This window comes from Limulus polyphemus, unplaced genomic scaffold, assembly GCF_000517525.1.
Source record: "Limulus polyphemus unplaced genomic scaffold, Limulus_polyphemus-2.1.2 Scaffold3273, whole genome shotgun sequence".
In the NCBI taxonomy this organism is placed as follows: domain Eukaryota; kingdom Metazoa; phylum Arthropoda; class Merostomata; order Xiphosura; family Limulidae; genus Limulus; species Limulus polyphemus.
The window spans coordinates 24,696-49,213 of NW_013668883.1; the positions used below are offsets into that span (position 1 = coordinate 24,696).

General features: G+C 33.8%; 1 protein-coding gene across 1 annotated transcript in view; it reads left to right on the plus strand.

The window, feature by feature from the left end:
- LOC106469044 (TELO2-interacting protein 1 homolog) overlaps positions 1–24,518 on the plus strand; it is a 64,580-nt gene that overhangs the window by 13,148 nt on the left and 26,914 nt on the right. Inside the window, exons 6-11 of the mRNA XM_013929499.2 lie at positions 1,444–1,455; positions 3,928–4,021; positions 4,420–4,591; positions 9,762–9,970; positions 12,810–12,866; positions 17,066–17,191. Coding sequence (XP_013784953.2) covers positions 1,444–1,455; positions 3,928–4,021; positions 4,420–4,591; positions 9,762–9,970; positions 12,810–12,866; positions 17,066–17,191 — 670 coding nt within the window. The remainder of the gene's footprint in view (positions 1–1,443; positions 1,456–3,927; positions 4,022–4,419; positions 4,592–9,761; positions 9,971–12,809; positions 12,867–17,065; positions 17,192–24,518) is intronic.

Genomic DNA, 24,518 nt, shown 5'->3' on the forward strand with positions numbered 1-24,518 from the left:
CTACAACATCTGAAGGCAATCCATTTCAAAGGCCAATTATCCTGTTAGAAAATAAAACTGTCTTAGCTGAAGATGACTCCTACCTTGCCAAAAGTTATATTTGTGTCCCTTAGTCCTATTATTTTCATTCTTAAATATAAAAAAGATGATATATCAACATTCAATTTCCTTTACAATCTTAAACAGATTAATCAGATCCCCCCCACCAAACTCTCATTCTGGGCACCATTCTAGTAACCCTTCTCTGATACATTTCCAACAATTCAATGTCTTTCCTAAGGTAAGGAGACAAATAATGAACACAATATTCTGAATGTGGCCTATCCAGTGACCAATACAATGAAAAAATAACCTCTTTAGACTTGTATTAAATATTTCTGTAGATACAATCTAAAATCCTATTTGCTCTACCACTAGTAACAGCACACTGCTTGGATGGCTTTAGAGACTGATCGACTATTATACCAAGATCCCTTTCCTTCATAACACTATTAAGGTTCTTCTCATCCAAATTATATTTATAATTCAAATTATGATAACCCACATGCATTATCTTGAATTTAGTATAATTAAAACCCATTTGCCATTTATTTGCCCACCTCACTAAATGATCTAAATCCTTTTGTAAATCAGCAGCATCCTCTTCACAGCTAGCAACACCCAAGACCTGTTATCATCTGCAAATTTAAGTAATTTATTGACTATCCCATCATCTATGTCATTGATATAAGCTTTGTTAATTCACAATATGTCAGTGGTCTTGGTAACAATATGAGCCTGAGTCTTTGCTTTGTTGGCATGGTGACATGTATGCTCATCAGTTAGACAGACAAAAGTTGACTTGTTGTTCTATTGGAAATTGATATGTTCAATCATTTTTTTTTCTTTAGTTACATGATAGAGGAATTTTTAGCTATGGCCAAGGTTCAGTATTTGAGAGAAAGACACAGGGCTTTATCAGTTGTTATTAAACTGAAATTATTACAATTATTACATAGGGGACTGTAAATGATGTAGAATTTGTCATTACTTTGTTAAGCAACATATTGTCATTTCAAATTTATTTTAATGGCTTGTTTCATAGACTTTCTTTGTTCAGATGTTGCTGTTATTGCTAGAACATTTGTATAACTGTTAATGTATTTTTGTTAAATATAATAAAACCTTAGTTATTTAATTTTGATGGAGTTCATGTTTTATTAAAATCAGTAAATTAGGTCCTTGAAAATGACAGTTTGGTTGAGAAAGGTCCTGAATTTTATTTTATTTTTTAATTAACATGTGTTATCCATGTATAAAGCTTTAAAGAAACAGGTACAAGTAAATATTGTTTGTAAAATCTGTGTTATGATTACTTAGAAAGGAAAGACAAAATAAGATTTTAATTTACAACATTAAGTCAATTATTGTGCTTTAAGTTATTGTTTTTGTTTTGTTTTTCAGACCGTTTTTGTGGTAAGTCTATTTCTTCTAAAGAGTTTTCAGTGGACTCAAGGTAGGATTATGAATATTAGGTATTTAATGTAGCCAAATTTTGTTGTATTAATGAAGGAATGTTTTTTTTTAACAGTTTGATTATGAAAGTTTGAACTTGCATGTCAGGTCAGTCTCTTTGTTTCATAAGTTTTGAAATAAGACAGTTTTAACATACATATTTTCCAGCTTCTAAAATATAGAAAGGGGAATGAACCACCATAAGAATCTCATGTAGTTCTCTAAAGAATAAAATATTATAATTTTTCTACCAAGTTATTCCTATGTTAGCTTTACCCGCTGTTGGTTGTTTATTGCTAGACACATTTACATGCTTAAATTAGTGGATCTTACATGTTTTAATACTATAAGTACTTTCCACGTGAGCAAAGTTTTTGCACACACCAATCTTTAATACATTTGCCACTAATGATGTGTTAAAATATCAATCATTTCTATTTGTCAGGCACTACTGACGCATTAACACATCAATCAGCGTAGAGGCTATAACTGTGCGTGAGCATACAGGTAAACAGTCCGTTAGCACTGTACAGTGATTATGTGTGTCCTACTCTCTTGTGAATGACACAAAAAATTGTTCACTAAATTTTCAAGTCACATGACCAGAGATTTCTGCAGTGCTTGGTTTTGATTATCATTATAGCTACAAGAAGGCAGGATTGTGCAAATGTTTTAGTCTGAGTGTATTTTACAAGAATCTGGTCCAGAGGAGGATGTTGTAGATAGGGTTATTAATTATGAGCCTATTGATTCTGAGTCTGATGATGAATGAGTCCTGGATTGTACAGATCAGATAAACATTCAAACTGATTTGTCCAGAGCTGACACCTCCAATCCAGACACTAACAGTGACACTGGAATACCAGCATCAGTTGATGGATGACAGACTGTACAGGCTATATATGTTAGTCCAACTGATATTTCTTTTACAGCACAGCCTCAAGTGGTAGCAGGTATGCTACTGGAGGCCTTTCCAGTCGACATTTGCAAACTGTTTATGAATATGATAGTCACTGAAACAAATAGGCTTGCTGAACAGTTCTTGGAGTTGAACTGCCTAAACCCTAAAAGCAGAATGTGCCAGTGTTCTGCAACTGATGTATTTGTCATTCTTTTCATCATGGGCATTATGAAAAAAAAACATTGATAGAGAATTAATGGTCAAATGATCCAGTGCTGGCTACTCTAGTTTTCAGTACTGTCATGCTACATGATCATATCAAACTGTTGATAAAGTTTTGGCACCTTAGCAGTAATGAGTATGGCTTAGTGCATGGGTTATTGCTGCTGCAGCAATAAACAGCAGTTCCTGTGCATGATGGAACAAAATCAACATAAATCTGGTGTCAACATCAGAAACTACACTGTATGTTTTTAAGCTTCAGATAATTATTGTGACATTTCAAAAGCTCTTTGAGTAATTCATGTTGAGAACCAATAGCCAGAAAGAACCAACATTAACAAAGATGATTATCTTATGTATCTTAGCCTCAGTAATGAATATAATGTAGCTTTTTTTTTTTCACTGCTGTTGTATACAGAACGTAGTTCAGTACTTTAGGTTGTCTTTGTTTATAGGTTTAAATAAGCCTGTTATTTACAGTGTCATCATTTTTTTCACTGACATATAGTTTACATCATTGGTATATCTCTCTCCCAATGATGTACCTTGAATTAGTTGTTGTGATTTTGTAGTTTACATCATTGGTTTATCTCTCTCACTGATGTATCTTGAATTAATTGTTATGATTTATTTTCTGTGTATATACTAATGTTTCAAGTACATTTGGTAGACTGCCTTTTAAACATGCAGTAACTGAAAATGTAGTCTGAAGTACTAGTTTATGTATCAAGTGATCGTGTTACTTGAAGTCTTAGCTTGTGATTCTTGGTTTGTTTCTGTAAGGATAATTTTAATACAGTTAACTCCCAGGGACTTAAATTCATTCCAATTTCCTATGTCATTAGTATTATATACATTAAATTTGTCTTTGACCTGTTGTGATAATGAAAGTGTTATTATTTGATTTATCTTAAACTTTTCTTCACCAGTTATTTATTTCCAGATTATGCTGAAAATATAGAATAAAAAATTGGCATATCTAGTTCTGATGCAAGTGGGAAAAGTATGGTGCAACAATACAGGAAGTCTATAAAAGTGTGAAAATAAAGAAAAAATTATATACAAGATGTTTTTGTAAAAAATATTTGAAACTTGTGAAAAAATATTTGCTTCTTTTTGTTTTGGTTGTTATATTTTCTATACAGTAGTAAGAATATTCTTGAATATCCTGTCTTATTCAAAACTTTGCAGTTAAAGTTTTTTTATTGACAATCACCAATTTAGAATCATAATTTTTGATAGTTTTAAGTCTATCAAAATAAAAATATTTATATCAGGAGAGGGATTAAACCTGTTCTTTAAACTTGTAGTGTGCACTTCGAACTTGGACAGATATTGTAGTATTGGTTATGGGAGATCATAACCAAACAGCAGATGTTGAAGGTGCATCCATTGAACAAATAGGTAAGAAAAATGGATCATGCTTAGATGCTTACTGTAAAATTTGTTTAATCTTCAAAATTTAAAATATTTTTTGTCAGCTTTATAAAATAAATCAATGTATTTCAATTGCTTAATTTTATCACCCATCACTTTAAGAAATATTTGAGATTATTAACTCAATGACAGCTCATTCGCTATATAGGGTACGTATCGCCTCCAGCAATTGAATGCGAGTGTGCTGGTACACTTAATATTTAGAGCAGCCACAGTCAATGGGTTAAGGCTGTAGTCCACAGGGTAATGGATGCAACTGGTCATAAGCCACTTATTGTTTAATAATTCATCTTTTGAATCAAAATAAGTATGATTGTGTTCAAGCTGGAGAAGTTAAATTTTTCATTACTGGTTTTTCATTTCAGATAAAAGCTACAATATACCCGTTGTATGTCGAACACAAGAGTGGTTTAAAGACACAAGTCAAAAGTTGGTAATTCTGGTTAGAAGGGTCAGTCAACTTGTTTCTCATGAACACTGGAAAGTTCGATTTGCTGTTGTGGACTGGGCAGCCAAATTGCTTATGGAATGTAAGGAGTAAGTTAAATAAATTATCTTTTTTCTGAGTGACTGAACATTGATGTTACTCAGATTGCACAGAGTGAGTTCAATGCTTTGTTAACCCACTCTCCACAAACATCTTTTCTGTGCATGTCAAGGTTTCAGTGAGTTACATTCAAAATTTAATTAAACTACTTTTTTTTTCATGGTACGCCAATACATTTAGCATAAAAATTTAATTAATAATCCATATTTTAATATTATATAAATTTTAAGTTTTAATGTTATAAGACAATATTTAAAAAAAAATCTAGAATTTCCTCTAATGTGAAAATTGTGACATTTGCTCTTTAGGCATCCCCTCTTCTCTAATTTATTTACCACCCCTCCAAGAAGTACAAAATGTAACGTAAATTACTTATTATAATATCGCCATTGCTCAGGCAAGGCATAATTTTCATAGCCTTCAATCTTATTTGGTTACAGAGCCATGAAATAGACAATAGACCCCTCTTGCCATGCTTACCTTTCACAGCCTCTCTTTGAGAAATTACCAGTACTTCTCTCTGCCTTTCAATACTGTGTTATTTATAACCAATAGAAAGCCAAGATTTTCATCTATCAAATGACACATTATATTATGTTGTTTTCTGTAAAGAGAATTTTCAATTTAGCTCTCAGCTCTAGCTTGATTCCAATGGGAAACACATTGATGAGCTTAGATGAAGTTTTAACGAGTCTTGTTGCATAGTAAGAAAAATTATGATAGTTATGGGTTATTATATGTTTTTTTGCACATTATTATTATGTTCTTTGGTGCATTATTTAATTATTTAATTTAGTGCAGTACTACCATTAGTATAAAAAAGTAGGATTAAGTGTCATCAATAGCAAAAATAAAAGACCCAGGTAAATACTTTTTTCTTGTTTTTCATGTGTATTTTTTATTTATTGTTGTAAATGTAACTAAAACTTAAAGATAGGAATTTTTTTATGTTATTTAAGGTTAGATTAGGTGAAATAAATAATAATAATATAATAAATTTTTTTCACGAGGTATGCTCGTAAGCATAATGTCCATAATCTAATTCAATAGCATAATGTGAGCTGCACATTTGCTAAGTAATTTAAAACTTATAATGGCACGAATTGTAATTAGTCAGGGTTCAAAAGGTAATAAAACAATAAAATTTAAGTATACTATTTTGAGTGTATAGCTATTTAAGATAAACAAATGTAGTTTCATATTACAATTTGAAGTCATTCTAGGAAGAAAAAGGTAATTTAGATTTTTTTGGTGGTTATGAGGTCAATAAAATGATTAACCTTGTGTAAAGTTAGGGTAGAGAAAATAACAGATAAAATATAAAGTTTTACTGAAAAGAAACATTTGAAATTTATTTTATAGGTTTTAAAGATTACAAAAATAAAATTTGAGATTTTTGAGATGAAGAAAATTATTTTTAATTTTAACATGGATATCAGTTAGCTCTCGAATTATTATACTGAAATACTATATATATTCACAGACAAATCTTTAGCAAAAATTTTTCATTAAAAAAATCTGATTTTTTGTGTACAAAAGACTTGTAATGTTTACTAAACGTCTGTCAAGTTTTGTGAAGGTATACAAAGTGTATTAAAAGTTATGATATGAAAACTATAACTTGGTTATGAGATCGGTCAACTTGACCGATTTAATAGCGAGAGTTAACTTACAGTCTAGTGACTAACAGTTGTATTTTTATATCTATGGGAATAAAATTGATCTAATTTTTTAGTCAGAATAGATAATTTTGTTGCTTGTGAAATATCAGGGTAATTGTAATACTTATTTATCTATTTTTAAATTTTGCTTAATAGAACTACTAACATCTGAATCTAAAAAAATGTGGTTAACTCTCTCAACATGGGGTTGGTCAATTTAACCGAGTCACGTGACCTTTTGTACTCATTTAAAGTTGATATAAATTTAACACTTATAACTCTTTATATATTTGGTATATCTTCACGAAATTTGACAGTCTTTCAGTCAATATTACAACTTTTTCACATACAAAAAGTCATATTTCTTAGTGAAGTATTTTTAATAAAATAAAATAAAGATTTGTCCATGAATATATTGAGTATTTGTTTTGACTAGTCTGTGTGCAAAGTAATTTTCATGTTAAAATTAAAAATACTTTTCATCATCTCAAAAATCTCAAATTTCCTTTGTCTAAACCCTAAAATCTCCTAAATACATTTCAAACGTTTTTTTTCACTGAATCCATATTGTTTATATGTTATTTTCTCTACTCTATTTCAAAATGGGATCAGTCAATTTGACCAACCTCGTAACCACCAAAAAAAAATTGCAAAAACAACAAAATTAACCTTCTTTTCTTTCTAGAATGATTTCAAATTATAACATAAAACTACATTCGTTTATCCTAAGTAGCTTTAAGTTCGTAACATTATACATCTATTTATAATTAAATTTTATTGTTTTATTGCCTTTTTATTCCCCTTTGAATCATGTCTAACTACTGTCAGTGCCATTATAAGTTGTCAATCACTCAGGGAACATACATCCATATGTGCCTAGTGAACCTTGTGTCATGTGCAGTAAATGGTCCCTGTGGAGATAGGGTTAATATCATTCTGATCTTTTGGAAAAGTATTTGTGTATTTCGGAAGATTGATGCTTTGTATTGTTAAACATAATTTATTGGAGTTTAACCCTATTGCCTTGGGTATCCTTTACTATTCATGACACAAGGTTTTAGTGTCGTACATTCAACATTTTATTAAACTACTTTTTATTTATGTTATACCAATTACAATAGTATAAAATTATTGATAATGATCCATATTTTAATAGTATACAAGTTTTAGGTTCTTAATTCTACAAAACAATAAAAAAAAAAAATCCTGAATTTCCACTAGTGTGACCCACATGACACATTTTCTCTTAGCATGTCCTCATCCCTATTTTATACACCAGCCCTCGAAAAAGAATGAAATTAAACGTGAATTACACTCTATAAAATCATTACTGCTCAGACATACCATAATTTTTATAATCTTCAATTTTGTTTGGTTGCAGAGCTATTGCATAGAAAATAAGAATTGTTGAAAGTTCTTTCTTATGTTTCATTATATATTACCTATAACCAATAGAAAGTCAAGGTTTTCGTCTATCAAATTACGTATTGTATAACATTGTGTTCTGAACAGATAAGCCTCAATTTCAATCAGAGTACAAGATTCCTTCCCATGGGAATGTTAACAACTAGCTTGGATGAATTTGTAACTGCTCTTGTCGCATAGTTAGAAAGATAGAAAAATTTTGAGAGGTATGGGAATTTCTCAACCTTTTGCATATTATTAATCTATATTCTTTGGTGCATTATTTAATGAAATAAAAATTAAATGCAATACTATCTATAGTATGAAAAATTAGGGTTAACACTCTTTGAAACTCGACAGCAAGAAAAAAAGAAGATTAGGTAAGTGCTTTTTTTCTTGTTTTTCATATTTATTCTTTATTTATTATTGTAAAAGTAACCAAAATCTAAAAATATGGATCTTTTTAAGTTATTTAAGACTAGATTAGGTAAAATAAGTAATAATAATAATTCAATAGCGTAACATGAGCTGCATGTTCCCCGAATAATTTACAACTTATAATGCTGTGAATAGTAGTTAGACACAGTTAAAAGGGCAATAAAACAATAAAATTTAATTATAAATAGATCTATAATGTTATGAACTTAGAGCTACTTAAGATATATGAATGTAGTTTCATGTTATAATTTGAAGTCATTCTAGAAAGAAAGAATGGTTAATTTAGGTTTATTACAATTTTTTTTATTTAGGTGGTTACAGAGTTGGTCAAATTGACCAATTCCATTTTGAGATAGGATAGAAAAAATAACAGATAAACTATAAAGTTTTACTGAAAAAAACTTGAAATGCATTTAGGAGATTTTAGGGATTACACAAAGGAAATTTGAGATGAGGAAAAGTTTTTTAATTTTAACATGAAAATTACTTTGCACACAGACTATTCAAAACAAATACTCAATATATTCATGGACAAATATTTATTTTATTTTATTAAAAATACTTCACTAAGAAATATGACTTTGTACGTGAAAGACTTGTAAGATTAACTGAGAGACTGCCAAATTTTGTGAAGATATACCCATATATTGAGAGTTATAAGTATTAAATCTATAAAGGCTTTAAACGAGTACAAAAAGTCACGGTGTCGGTCAAATTGACGAAGCCCGTATTGAAAGTGTTAATCTATAAATAGGATTAAATAAAATCCTTCAGTATTGAAAGCTGCATAATTTGATTAACACAAACCAAACAATTCTACTAACTGATGGTATATGGAGGAAAACTAGACCAACTGGTAAGATTTATATAGAGTAGAATTTGCTATTTCTATTGATTATAAACATGTCCATCAGCCATGTAAAGTTGATTAGCAAACAATCTAAAGTCAGATAGATAGAGATGGATGGGGTTTGTCTTATGGGTGTGACAAGTTTATTGAAATCTCAACAAATCAAGAAGGTAGAAAGTTCAGGTTTTAGATTCATCCTTGGAATTATGTGTATTTGTGCTTATAATTAGTTGGAAACTGGAGTAGCATATTTTTGATTTTAGCAACTTCTGAAAGGGAGAAATCAGAGCTCGTTCACTGAAAAATGAAAATTGAGAATTTTTTAAATATTACTTTTTGAAATTAAAAAGTTAAACTTAGATAACATACAAATTTGAATTTTCAACTACATTTTCTAGTCAAGTTTATTGACTTACGTTGCTCATAAAGTTACTTAAACTAAAATTTGAATTTTACGCAGTAAGAGACAGGTTCGGATGTGAAGGGTTAAACTAGGTTAATTCATATGATTGTGTTAACTTCCTGGAGTAATTGATAAATAGAATCTTTGCCACACTATTGGGAAAGGCATTATTTGTTAAGTTAGTATATAATTTTTTATGGTAATTCTGTATGAAAATTACAAAATTGTGACTTTTGTAAGCATCATGAATAATAGTATGATCTAATGATAATGTTTCTTTTACATAATGAAAATGAAGTCAATATATGGCCTCTGACACAGTTTTATAGACATAATGTAATTAAAAAGTTTTGGAAATTAGTGTAGGTTAGAATTTTCTGAACTTTACTTTCTGTCTAAAAAAGATCTTTGAAAGAATGCCTGTCCCCTCTTGTGGAAGTGTTGCTTATGCTAGCCAATGATGATTTTGAGGAAGTTTCCAACAGAAGTATTCAAGTATTGAAGAACTTTCAGGCTTGTTACCTTACACCTGGTGATCAATCTATGTTGGACCTTTTAGAGGAAGATTTTCACCTCTTAACCACAAAACTACCTCGAATACTTCGAACTTCTGGTGAGTTTTGTTTGTTTGTTTGTTTGTTTTCCTTATGCATGCAATGTTGCCTTTCTGGAGTGTGCATTGATTAAATTTCATACACTTATTTTCATAATTCTGTGGACCAAAGTGGAAATACTTAAAATTTCTTGAAACTTAGTACAAAGTTACAAAATAGTAACTATTGGCTTTAAAAAACTCACATAATTTGATTTTGTGTTTCTATAATTTTTGGGTTTTTTTTTTTGATATTTCCAAAATTTTGTTGTGAAACACTTGATTAGAAACAAATATTTATAATATTTCCTTTCAGTACAAAACTTAAGTTTTTTTCTGTTGTTGTTGATCAGAAAGTTTTATTCTGTTTATCATACCATTTTCATTTTAGTTTATATTCTTTAACATATTTATTTTGCCAGTTACCATTAACATATTTATTTTGCCAGTTACCATTAACATATTTATTTTGCCAGTTACCACTTCAGATTATAAATCATAAACAAATATGGTAAAAACTGACAGATTTAATGGTGATCTGGGACCTCACCTTTCTAAGTAGTGTCACTGTTACCTTTGTCAGACTAAATATTGTGATTTTTCTAACAACTTTCTTGAACAGGATCAATTTATGTCTAATAGTTTATTTTCAGTAAATAATATTTTCACATGTTTGTCTTGTTTGAGTGTGATAAACATAGTAATATTCAATATATAAGGATTTGAATCATTGGAATATTTTACCTCTGCCTATTGTAGTCACTAAAACCTGCCTAAGCTTACCTGATGTTTTATCACAGAAAAAATCTCTGTAACTGTCAAACAGGTCAGTTAATTTCACCAAACTCCCAGCCTATAAATGATAGTTTTCGTCTTACATTTTAATTACAAATACCCAGTTTGGCCTGACTTTTATCATACCATATCTATATAATAAGTTACTGATTAAAACGCTGGTTCTAGAATGTAAACATCCCTTGAACAATTCTATACGACAGAATATTTCAAGTTAGTAGCTTTTATGTCAAAAAAAAGACTCGAAGAAAATAATAATAATTTTAATTTTTATGTTATCAGGATACAAAGTGGTAACTTGTCCAGTCTTAAAGGAAAGTCATAAAGACATTTTCAGGCACAAGGTGAACATCTCAAAAAAACCTAAAAGAAATTCCTAGTTCTGTGCTTTGTTCATCCCTCAGGAATTCCATGTAATTAATATTTGGAGCCGTCACACATTACTGCTGAAACCACTGTATTTACTGTACATTCACAATAAATAGTTTATAATCAGCTCTGTTCTGTTGCATTTAAATGGCTATAGCAATTTTCAAAGCTGAGCTTCATTAGTAATTGTTCAGACCACATAGTGTGACATCTTATAAAGGTGCCACCAAAGGGCTTTAGTAATAAAACCACTAACGGAGAAGGAAAATCTCTTGCGAAGCAAGACATACTTCATTATATTCTGAAGGAATACTTTCTCAGCAGATGCATATCTACACTTTGAGGTGGGCAGAAAGATTCTAAAACAATCAATAAATTCATTATTTACTGACAAAACTCCATTGAGTTTTTTTATGGAGATTTAATATGGAACACTTTTTTTCATTTTCTTTACAAATTACACTAAATTAAGGTCACAAAGTATCACAATATCAATTCAAAAATAGTTTGGGTTAAAAATTGATGAAATAGGGTTAATTTGTTATTTTTAATTAAATTTTGAAATTTGATGCATAGGTGTGCACTTGACGAGAATGATGCTCACTTGTGATGATAAGGTTAATTCTATAAACCAAGTTTATTATATGTTTTCAAAATATTTACATTTGCATAACCGACACAAAATTGTGTTAAGAAAAAGTTATAAAAAGATATTTTGGTAATCTCTGGCAGCTAATCTCATTGAATTTGCTTGAGTAGATCATCTGTATTGAATACTTGCTTTAAATTTCCTAGCTTCATACATTTTATGAAAAACGTACCAATTTCTATTTACAAAAGAACTTTGTCAGTTCCTGAGATCACTTGTCATACTTCTATTATTTTTGTATCTGAAGATTTTAAAAATAAAATAACTATTATAGTGTACTGATTTTGTATCATGTTGTGAATGACTTTTCACTTTTATGTAGTCCCCCAGTAGCACAGCAGTATGTCTGCGGACTTACAATGCTAGAAACTGGGTTTCAATACACGTGGTGGACAGAGCACAGATAGCCCTTTGTGTAGCTTTGTGTTTAATTACAAACAAACAAACACTTATTTTTTTCTAATGTTCTAATTTCTTTTAAAGTATTTAATTTTAATTTCTGAAACAGTCAATGCAGCTAGTGCTTTAAAAACGTTTTTTTTTTATAGTGATCATGAGAAAATCATTAAAACTACATGTTAACATGATATTGTGAAATCTAAACAGCCTAAACAATCATGAACAAATGGTAGATTATTATTAAAATTCAGTTCTTGATGAAGATCTGTGTCAGCAGCTTAAATGTTATTCCAAAACCTTCTAGATATATGCATTCCACAAAAGTCTGTATTCAAGTACAGTCCTCTTCTTAAACTGTCTCTTAAGCAAGTTTACCTTTGCTTTATATATATATATATTTATTTATTTATTTGTGTATGTGTATGTGTGTGTATATATATATATATATATATAATCATCATATAAATTATTTGGTTAGCTTCTAAAGTCTAGTTTCTAAGTTTTTAGAAAGAATATTGTGTGAGTAACTAAGATTTTAGCAGCGATTGCAGTCGAGATAAATTTACTTGTTTTTGTTGTTATTCAACAGATACTTAGAATTTTTTACACAATACAGTATGAATACCTTAATTTTTTTGTTTGTTTTAGATGATGCAGGAAAACTTCAGACCCTGAAACTGCTCTGTGGATATCTGTTATTGTTTGGTTGGTAAACTTTCTGAGGTTACTTTTTTAATTTTAGATTATATTATCTATATAGACTGAGCTTTAAAGTTTACTCTTTTGGGATTGAGATGGCTTAGAGGCTTATAGAAAAATAAAAGCTTGATGAATTATATTTTACAGTCAAATAAAATTTTAACAGTTTGCTTGTACATCAGTAACTTCCACAGTAAAAAAACAACAAAAACAAGTTGCATACGTTTTACCTTTTCTATGATTGTAACTTTTTTTATGTCAAAATAACTACAATTTCAAATGAAAGTACTGTTAGACTGTTATGTAGCTTCGCACTTAAAAGAAATAGTACTTCTTGTCTTATTTCTTATACATAAAGCATAACCTTGAAACTGAACACTAAGCCTAAAAAACATTTTTTACTAACTACTTTGAATTTAAACTGACACTAAATTTTTTTTGCTTTTTTGAGTTTGCTAAATGTCTTCATTAGTTGAATATGCTATTATACAGTCTTAATTTTCCTTGTAGAAAGTTTTCTGTTGCATCCTAACTAAACATTGTTTTAGGTCTAATTTGAAATTTACATTTGATGTGTACATGTCTATATATTAGTCTTACACTATCACAGATGTGTAACGTAATTAAAAATTCATTTTCAGATGTTGAAACTGACACATTGCAATAGAGTCTATCATATATTCTGAAGCTGGTTGATCATAACCCCCAACATTTATGTTTTATTAATTTATACATAAGATGTTCTCCTCTTGTAAATCTGTAAGCCATATATTATGTTGCATAGAATAACTTTCATTTGCAATCCTGAACTTGACTTTCTTCTGGACTAGAACTTAAGAACTTTCAGAGGTTTTGAAACTTTTGAGCCCTATAATTGTTTTGAGTTTTCCATATTTTTTCATACTGTTCCACAATTTTCTTGCTTTTATAATATATCTAATATTTTGGTCCCATTCTTTCATTATCTTTTGTTTGTTGTTTGTAATCTTTCCTTTCCAATCATGTTCTTAGTTTTTGGTCATACTTTTCTTTTGGGTTCATTGTTGCATCTTTTTAAAATTTTCCTAAAGTTCTGTTTTCATTCTTCCCCTTTCTTCTGATTGTCAGAGCATTTTTATAAGATGTTCTACTCATGTTGCTGTTTTTAACTGTTAGTCTTATATTTGGTACGATAAAGTTATTTTCAAATAGATTAATTTGTGGTTAATAGATGGTTTATAATTTTTTGAGAGTAAAATTATGTTTATTGGAGATACAAAAATAGTATAATAATTACTAATATTTAGTGTAGTAAGTTCTAGAATCCAACACAAAAACTTTAATAATCAAAGTTTGTTTAAAGGTTTTTTTGGTTTTTTTTGCTGTACAATAAACTGATTTTCATTGCCATTGGCATAAATATATGCCCCCTCTCCAGTGCTACTATGAGAAGTTGGAAATTTTACTACTTTCCAAAGTTTACCAGTTAGGTAATGAAATTTAAAACAAGTGTCCCTTTGCTTTTATTTAAAAATAGGCTTAACCACTATGAGAGTTGTTTATCTCCAAGTTTGACAGTGAAAGAGTTATATATGCCCTGAATACATTAAATTCCAAAACATACATACCTTGGCTGACACTAATAGCTGTTTCTGCAGGTTCATACCTTCGTGTCTCAAGGCCCCCTCCTTCCACTACTCGTTCCATTAGTTCTCTTAATCGTTTCTGTCCTTATTCTCGGGAAATATTTTGCGGGCTGGTTTGTGGACCTCTCCCGACACGTTCATATCTCATTACCTTCATGATCTGGCAGTTTCCTCTTTGAAGGGACTTTGTCTTCTACCTGTGGCTGTGTTGACTACCTTTACTGGATTTTAACAGGGTGGTGAGTAACGTGTTATCTGACTTACAGTAATTGTTCCTTTCTCTTCTAGGGTCCCTACTGATTTATTTTTGGATCCCATTCAGTGGCGAGTGTTGCCCAGTTGGGTATGCTTGTATTTAAACTCCGCACTAGCAACCTTTATGTCGGTTCTTGGTTGCAATGGGCTCTGTTGAGATGAGGTGTTCCGTAAGACCATCTGGATGCAATTCTGAGTGGTGATATCATATTACAATATTTCTAATGGACTGCTACTCATGGTCTATCATGAGTAAAGGTAAAGGGGATTTTGCCATTTCCTGTTGATCTTAGAGCTAAATCAGTCAAGATCAGTTTTACCTGTTGCACTGTCTCCGGAGACCTGTTCCTCAGGGCTCCCCAATGCTTATGTTTTCTCCCTTACTTCTATTAGTGGAGCTCGGAAGTCCTTACCATACCCAGTTTTTAGTTGCTCGGGTGGTGGACAGAGGATTTACCTTTGGAGTGTTGAGTTTTCTCCTCTCTCAGAGAAGAGGGTGAAGTTGGAAACCCTCCTACCTGGGTCTCTGGATGTTTTTTCCCTGATGTCAGGAGGAGCAGGACCAATCTACATGAGAGCCTACTCGTAAAACAAGTCCAGATTTGATGCTTTGCTATCTGGTGGGGGTGTGCTTGGACTCTCTTATGAACACTGTCAGGTCTTATGTTGTTCATGCAGGGGTCCATTATTTCCTCGTAAATCTGAACGCGACATGGTCCCATCTTTGGTCCTTGGTGGGACAGTGGTCCGCATCCTCTTCTTAGTTCCATGGGTAAGCTGAATTCTCCTTGCCCACTTGGAGGGGGAGTAAAGACAACTGTTTGTAAATCCAGACTGGATGAGTTCTGGACTTTGGTGGTGTATGGCATATGATCCCATCAATCCAGACCTGGGATGTTGCCTTTTGGACTTCTTCAGGTTGATCAGAAGGATTGTCCACTTTGGTGTTGCTTTCTTTCTTTCATAAATCCGGTGGTTCGAAATGCATCATCCTGTGGTTACTGGTAGCGATCCTATCACAAAGGTATGTATATCTGCAGTCCACCTACTCTGGCCACCAATGTGGGATATAGGTACCATGACCTCTTAAATCGAACCTGAGTTGTGGAACCTCAGCTGTTTGGTTGGGGCTGGACCATCATACTTGTATTATATTCCACTCTGTTCAATTTTCTGTAGTTCTGTTCTGGATGTAGTGTGGTGTTCCCCACTTTGATACCTCTTCTTGGGGTACATATTTGTTCTCTGCAGACAGTTTCTGTATGACCTCTGTCCTCACCGGCTCCTCTGCCTTCTCAGTGTGGGATTCTAGCTATTAGTGTCTGCAGAGGTATGTATGTTTTGGAAGTTATCATTTTCCTAAACTGAAAATGTATTTCCAAACATACTTACCTCCACTGACACTCTCCCTCCCCACTAAGAGCCGGTGTAAGTGACTAGATTGTGGTAAGTCTTGAAAAAGTGATTCCATTGTCTGCATACAGTGCTTATATACAGTGCTTACATAGAGGGTGTGTGAGGGCCGGCGTAAAGTTTGACAAATTAGATATTGCTGAGGGCAGTCAAGTGGGGTATATAAAGACTGGAACACAACGTTAGATGGCAAAGATGAAGATCGAGAAATAGCTATTAGTGTCAATGGAGGTAAGTATGTTTGGAAATACATTTTCAGTTTAGAAAAATGATAATGTATGGTTCTATGAAGATATTTGATAAAATATGTTCAAGGCAGTTTCTTGTTACATAGGAGATGAGTTTATTAAATTTCTGTCCTGACTATGATTCACTGAAAATTTTTTGAAAGTTGTGTTTGAGGAGGGGGGAGGGAGTTGAGAATGGCTTACTGTTTAGCATGCCTGGATTGTGAGTCAGTGGATTTGTGGTTTGTAACCTGTTGCAACAAGAACATGATCTTCAGTTACGGGCTGTATACGAGTGATGCTAAAATCCAACTAATCAATCAGACGAGTGTTGTTCAAGAGTTGGCCGAGAGTAATGTTGACCTGCTTTTCTTCCAGTCTTTCAGGTAAAACTTAGGAACAACTTCATACAGGTAGTCCTTGTGTAGCCTGGTGAGAAGGTTTGAACCAAATGAGCAGTTAGTTGTTTATAATATTTTTTACTTGAACTTTTTGTGATGAAACAATTTTTAACAGTAAGTTTATTCTGTCAGTAATAGGAATTTTAATTGGTTGGAAATCTGATAACAAAACATGTTTATATTTTACATGTAAATATAATATTGCTTGATACACTTTTCTAACTGATATTTTTCAAATTTAAATAACTTATCACGTAATATTATTGTTCTAACTCATGTTGAAGGTCCGTCTGTGTGCCACCTACTGCAGTCCTTACCCCACTTAGAAAGACTAATGATTTCTCTGCTTCAGTTGGCTGAGCTAGATTGTTCTGATGTGAGAATGCTTGAAGAAACAGCACTTCCTATTGGTAAGTTATTGTTGATTTATGTATAAGTTTTCAAAAGTGTGTCATTCCATAATTTGATAGGATGTTTATTTCTGACTTGTTACTGATTTGTTAGTCATTTTTTCTCTTGTAAACAGTTACTTTTTCTTTTTTGTTCTTTCATATATTTGAAGTGCTGATTGAACTTTGCTGTTTTAATATTTGAGAAGTTGTCCATTGACACTGGAATGGTGCATGAGATGAGATGGCACTCAGTTAAAAGTACTTTTTTTTCCCTTTTAATGCAGTGTTTATGGTCATTCATTTGACCAAAGTAATTTTTGATATCAGTATGGAAATGGCACTGGTTAGGTATAATTTTTCTTTAAACATTGGTTTCAGTTCTTCAGTTCTTCCTGAGGATGACGTTGTAATGTCGAAACATGTAGAGTTATCAACTTTTTGAAGGCCATAGATAGGCCTAAATAAAATGTTTTTAATTGTGTACCAGTTTAACGTTGAATATTATTTATGATTTTAACTTTATACACAAGTGCCAAAATTCTATAATTAGGGTGGTTGGTCTTTGGAATGGGTTGCCTTGGGGTGTTGTGAAGGCAGTAAATTTAAGTGAGTTTAAGAAAAGGCTTGATAAGCATATGGATGATAATGGTTGGCTTTAAGATTTATATATATTTTAATTTAGTTTAGAGGATGAAACAGCCAAGATGGACCAATAGGTCCCATGTTGTCCCAAGATATTATGTTAATACAATAGTAAAAGAAATACTATTGTTCAATATGATTTTTTTTTTCATTCGTGCAAGTTTTCAGTTCTAAGCCAGTTTGTTTTAAAGCTAAAATTATGAAGAAGATAATGCAGATCAGTTAGAACTTTTTTTCTAGAAGCACACTGAAAAAGTGATAATTAGAATTTCTGCGATTCTGGAAATCCTTGAAAAGTTTTTAAATTTCTGAATGTCATTTCCATGCCTGGAAATATTATAGAAGATTTTGGGAAAGTTTAATGATAAGTAAACTGTTTGAAAATATCAATTCCAAAACATACCTTCCACTGCTACTTTAGCTATTCTGTGACATTGGCTTTGCCTATCTAAGCATTGGTCTTGGGTGATCCAGTGTTTTATACCCCACTTAAATGCCTTTGGTAATATCTAACTTGCAAATTCCTCCACCCACGTCAATGCACCCTCTACCCTGACACTGTATATTAGCACCTCATTCTAGACAGTGCATTGGTCACGGTTTTTTCTGATGAAGTGTTGTGGTTCCTTCCACTATGGATTGCCATTTTTACTTCACTTTGCGAATTTCCATATAATTATAATTTCTTGAAAAAAAACTTAAAACAATGGGTGTGATGTTTGCAGATAAAAATTCGCATATTACCATTGTTAGCAAGGGAGTTAATCCAACCTCCCATACTCCTCCTTTGTTATTTAGCTTCTCTCTATGTTCAGGGGTGAGTGGAGTCACTTTCTGTTGGGGCTGTCCATGTTTTGATTGGGAGATGGAGACATACATTCAGCTCTGGGGCATTTTCTCCTGGGGCCTCCGGCATTGGTTTTTGTTGATCCTGGTTTTTCTGGGGAGAATTTGGACGTTGTTTTTCTGATGCTTATTATTCCTAAGTTAGCTTCTCACGAGTCCAGTTTGGATCACCCACCTCCTATGCCTTTTCTTTAATTAGTCATTTGGGATTATGAGATTTTGGGGCTTTTCTCTGTGACCTTTGAGTCTACTCCTCCCTTGATGGTGGAATAGTTGGGAGGGGGACTAGTTAGTTTTTCCTTTATCACCTGATATTTCTGGTTTATGTTGGGAGATTTACTGCTTTATTACATGATGGGTTAGATATACCTTGTACCCTTGTTTGTTTGTGGGCATGCTTTGGCTTTCCACCTCCAGGTGAAAGTTTTTTTTTCAATTCCTCAGAATAACATCATTTAATTTTGGATATGTGGGGTTCCAGGCTGGTTCATGTGATCTCTTTAAACCAATCACATTTTTTGTATTTGTTTGCTCCTCAGGATATCTTTGTGATGTTTCTTCCCACGCAAATTGTTGGCAAATTATCAATGGTCTCCATTTGTGGACGGATTGGGTCTCCTACTGACTTTTACCTTGGTCAGATTGACTGCTTTTGTTTCTTCTGTAGAGGTACTTTGGTGATGGAACTTTGTTTACCTGCTGTAGCCTCTGGGTGTTACATGTGGCTTCTTTTTATTGTCACTTGATGCTCACGGGTGTCCCAGAAGCATTTGTATTGTGAATTGCTGTCACCCATTTGCTTTTTGTTGTTGTTGACCTCTCAACCTTCTTTGGCTCTAGTAGCTGAATAGACACAGATCTTAGTTTTAGGGCCACTTCATTTGGGTCGACTGATGCCAATGGCATTGGTATCTACCTAGGTGGGGTGGGGGGTAGTTACAGCGAGGTTACAACTATTGAAGGATTTCTGGTATTCTTTCATTGCAGATCCATGGGTACGTCGGGTTCTGGTATCTAGGTTGGTCTTTCCATTCAATACTCCATTATCCTCTCACCCTGTGATATTTCCACCTCCACCTGATCAGAGTTACTGATCACATGGGTGGTGGTGACAGTTGATCTCATTTTTCCAGGATTTTATTCCTGTTTCTTTGTACCTGAGAGAAGGGGGGAGGGGATTTGCAGATAATCATTATTTTTTCTCATCTCAACCCATTTTTCATACCTTCCCAGTCCACAATGGAGTTCTTCCTCACCCTACATTGGCATTCTTCATCAGGTCTGTGTATTCCCAAGTTGGAGGTTGCTGAGGCATTTCTCCACATTTTCATAGTGAATTTATTCAGCCTTTAGCTTTGTTTTGTATACAGGGATTAAGTTATGCAGTTAAGGATCTAGCCTTTAGTTTAGCATCAGCACTATATGTCTTCTGCTGGGTTGTACAAGTCTTTACCATGTTTTACACCTGGCTCAGCCACCTCCCATCCAGCTCCAGGCTATGTAACGAGCAGTCAAGCTCTTACTTACAGAGATGGTTTTACCTCAGGGGTTGTGGGCTTCCCTAAAATCTCTTGCTTTTTGGAACGAGGACACATGCTATCCCTTCAGTGGTCTTATTGCAACTAATGGATCTGAAACTTCAGTCCACTAGATTTTTCAGTCCCTTTCATCAGGGGCAACATCTTAGTTTTTGAGTGCTGTTTGATTTAGATCAACTCTATCATTAGCATGTGTGTGTATGTATGTATGGGTATCTGTATGTTTGTGTGTGTGCACACATGCATGTGGGTATACTGCCCCTCTGTCCATACTTTATCTTTTCACAGATACTTCACTTTGGGGAGGTATGAGGTTTGCATCTTCATGGTCAGGAATTCCAGGGTGTATAAATGGAGGACGAATCTTCATTCGGCATCAATAGTTTCAAACTTTTTGCTGTCAAATAGGCTAGATCTCTTGCAGGGAAATAACCTGAGACATTTAATCAATTCCAGTGGTCTCTTAAATTTGGTCCTTTCTCTATGGGGCCTATTCCAATCATATCAGCCTCCTGGCTTGCCTTTATCCTGGGGTGATGGATTACATAGCAGATTGTCAGTCTTAGTCCTCATTTTCTCCTGACCAAATGGATTCTCTGTTGTGTGGTTTTGCAATAGATTTGTTCTCAGTTTGGGCATCCGGTGATAGCTTTTGCCACTCATTGATAATCAATTACAAGCTTTGGAGTCTCCACTACCTCATCCTCAGGCTGGGATGGTAGATGCATTCAGCCCTTCTTGGATGGGATTGCTTATCTATGACTTTCCCTCACTTCATCTGTTACTCAGAGTTCTGATTATATTTCAATCCTCTACTTATGAGATCTTGCTAGCCTAGATTAGCCAGCCTAGCCATGATTTCCTCTTCTACAGTTTCTTCGTTTGAATCCACCTCTGCATCTTCCTCTTTGGCTATCTTTATTGAGGTACCCTCAACCTCACATTCTACACTAAGACTTTTCCCAGCTCATTGGGGTTTAGCATCTACAATTGTCTGGGGTGTGCCTCATAAGAAGTTTGTACCCACTTTACCAAACATGTTCACCATATCTTGTTTTGACCTGTTTTTTTCTCCGGTTTAGCTTCATCTCCTGTCGTTTAGGTCAGACAACTTTTTCATAACCTTTTAGTTATCCTAAATATCTGAAGGTTTTGGACTCCCCAGTGCTATCCAGCCTTCTTACCAAATGGCCTTTTTCCATTACTTAAGATATTAAGGTGGTACTACATGCCTTGTCTCGACAACCATTCAAGCATTTAGCCTCATATACTGTGTATCACCTCTCTCTTAATGGGTATTTTTGTTGTTGCTGACATGCTGATGTCATTGGTTGGAGTTGTTGGCATGTTTGTAGGACTCTTTATCTCTCCCTTTAGGTCCTTCTATACCCTGATAGGTCCTTTCTTTCTAAGTCTCTGGTCACCAGGGAAGGGGATACATCCCTCTCTACAATTCTTTTGCCAACTATATCTCACCTCTACAATCGATCATATACTGATCATTTGTTTTGTCCTGTCAGGCCCAGAGGTGTTATTTGACTCACTCTAACTATTTTCGTGGTGATAGTTCTCATCTCTATATTCATTGGTTTCCAAAGATTTATCTCCATTTCCTTTCGAGGTGGTTTGGGAAATTTCCAGGTTGCATATTCTGGATTTTACAGGCGAGAAATCTTCTGAGAATTACATGTCATCAGCATATTTATGTCTTTCATTGATTATGTCATCCACTGGGGGAGACTTTACGGGCCTGAATGTGGATTTCTCCTAATGCTTTCCTCTCACATTCTTTATATGATCTGCCAGTTTTTCTTCTGGGGATTTTACACTACCCCCCATGGCCATTTTAACAACATTTGCTAGATTATATGGAGGATGTGAGTAATCTTATCTTGTCTTTCTTTTTCAGGGTCCCTTACATCTTGCTTTCACCGGATCCCACTCTGTGGCAAGTATTGCTCAGACAAGTGTACTTTTATCAATTCAGTTCTACACTGGTAACTCACTTGACTATAATTTCTACTGGTTGCAACAGGCTTTGTAAAAATGAGGTATTCCATAAGGCTATCTAGGTGCATTACCAGATGGTATTACCATCTTATCGTGGACTATCATGAGTAAAGCTAAAGGAGATTCTGCCTGTCCCTGCCGATCATTGGATTGAATAAATCAGAGTCGGTTGCTTTTAAAAATTTAGGGAACTTGATTCACCTATTGCACTGTTTCCAGAGCACTGTTCCTCAGGACTCCCTAATGCGCATTACCCTCCCAAATTGTACTAGTGTAGCTAGGGAGTCTTTATCACACCCAGTTTCTAGTTGCTGGGGTGGTGGACAGAGGCTTTTCCTCCAGAGTGTTTGAGTGTGTTCATCCATTTTTTGCTGGTGGCCCCCCTACCCAGATCCCTGGTTGTATTTCCCAGATGTTGGTAGGAGTGGCACCAGCCTACACGGGAGCCTACTCGTAGTACCAATTCAGATTTGATCCTGCACTATCTGGTTGGGGTGTGCTTGTGTGCTTGGCCCTTCTTATGAACGATGTCAGGTTGTATGTTGTTCATGGATGGAGGTCCACTATCTCCTCATAATTCCGAATGCGAAGTAGTCCCATCTTTGGTCCTTGGTCGAACACAGTGTTCCATGTCCTCTCCATAATTCTCCAAGTGGAATACTTTTTGCCACTTGGTTGGAGAGTGAGGATGAATGTTCTGTATTATCCTGTCATTCCAAGCCTGGGGTGGTGCCTTTTGGATGTCTTCAGGTGGAAGAGAAAGTTTGTCCACTTCAGTGTTGCTTCCTTTCTCATCATAATTCTGGTGATTCTGAAAGCATTACTCTATGGTTACAGGTTGGGATTCAATCAAAAGTATATCTATATATCACGTTGCAGTCCAATTGCCCTAGCCACCAATGTGGGATATAGGGACCATGACCCTTTAATTCCAACCCCGAGTTGTGGAACCTCAGCTATCTGGTTGGGGCTGGCATATAATAATTACTCATGTACTATTCCACCCTTGATACCAATTATTAAGTTCTGGGCAAAGAGCATAACTGTTCTGGATGTATTGTGGTTCCCCACTTGGGTACCACTCTTATCATGGTACAGATGCTTTCTGTATGGACAGTGCCCTCACCAGCCCTTCCACCTTCTCAATGTGAGATTCTAGCTAAAGTGGCAGCTGAGGGTAAGTATGTTTTGGAAGTTAACATTTTCCTCAATTGAAAATTTATTTCCAAATGTATTTCTGCTGACACTCTCCCACCCTTCCTCCCCACTAATAATTGGTGTTAGTGACTGGGATGGTGTAAGTCTCGTAAAAGTTATTACATTAACTGAGTGAGGTGCATATTTTATATACAGTGTCAAGATAGAGGGTGCATTGATGTGGGTGAAGGGATTTGCAAATTAGATATTCTCAAAGGCATTAAACTGGGGTATAAAAGACTGGAGCATGCAAGACCAATGCTTAGATAGACAAAGCAAATGACGAGGAATAGCTAAAGTGTCAACAGAGGTAAGTATTATTGGAAATACATTTACAATTTAGGAAAATGTTAACTTATCAATCAAACGGACTCTTTTGCCATGAGTATGTGCACGCTATCGTCTGAAGATTTATGTGGGTTCAAGAACATGACCACCCTATTTTAACTAATCTGTTGATACCATGAATTAACTGGGTAAGAGGCTGTTTGTTTCAAATACGTTGTTAAATATTGCAAGTTTGACTATAGGATAATAAAAATACTAATATTTTATAAAAACATTGCAGGGCTTTTAGGCACATATACATAGGCTACACTTTACATCATTCCTGCAAATCAGACATTAACATGACTAATGTTAGAATCTGACATGTGACATTCATGTTCACTTTTGGGATGAAAAATATTTTCCCATAAAGTAAATCAAATCTGGGTTTTTAGGACGTGCTACTGCCACTGGTTGGTTTGACAAGCTGTTTCCTGTCATCACAGACCTCATTTCTAAGAATTTATTGCAGATATCTGTGGATAGTCCCAATGCTAATTGGAAGTTACATGAAATTGTATTAACTGAATATAATAATTTCTCAGTTTGTATACAAATCAAACAAAGTATTCCATGATGATAAACTGATGTTGCCTTTTATGGCTGCAAAATCGTTTTGGTCTTGTCAGGGAATTGTTGGATAGATTTATGACTTCAGAATGACAGGAAAACATAACTGGACCACAAAATGTTGCAAGCCTGGATTTAACATGACATAATGTTTTGGGACAACATGGGACCTATTAGTCCATCTTTTATGTGGTAACATGTCAAATGCTTTCTGA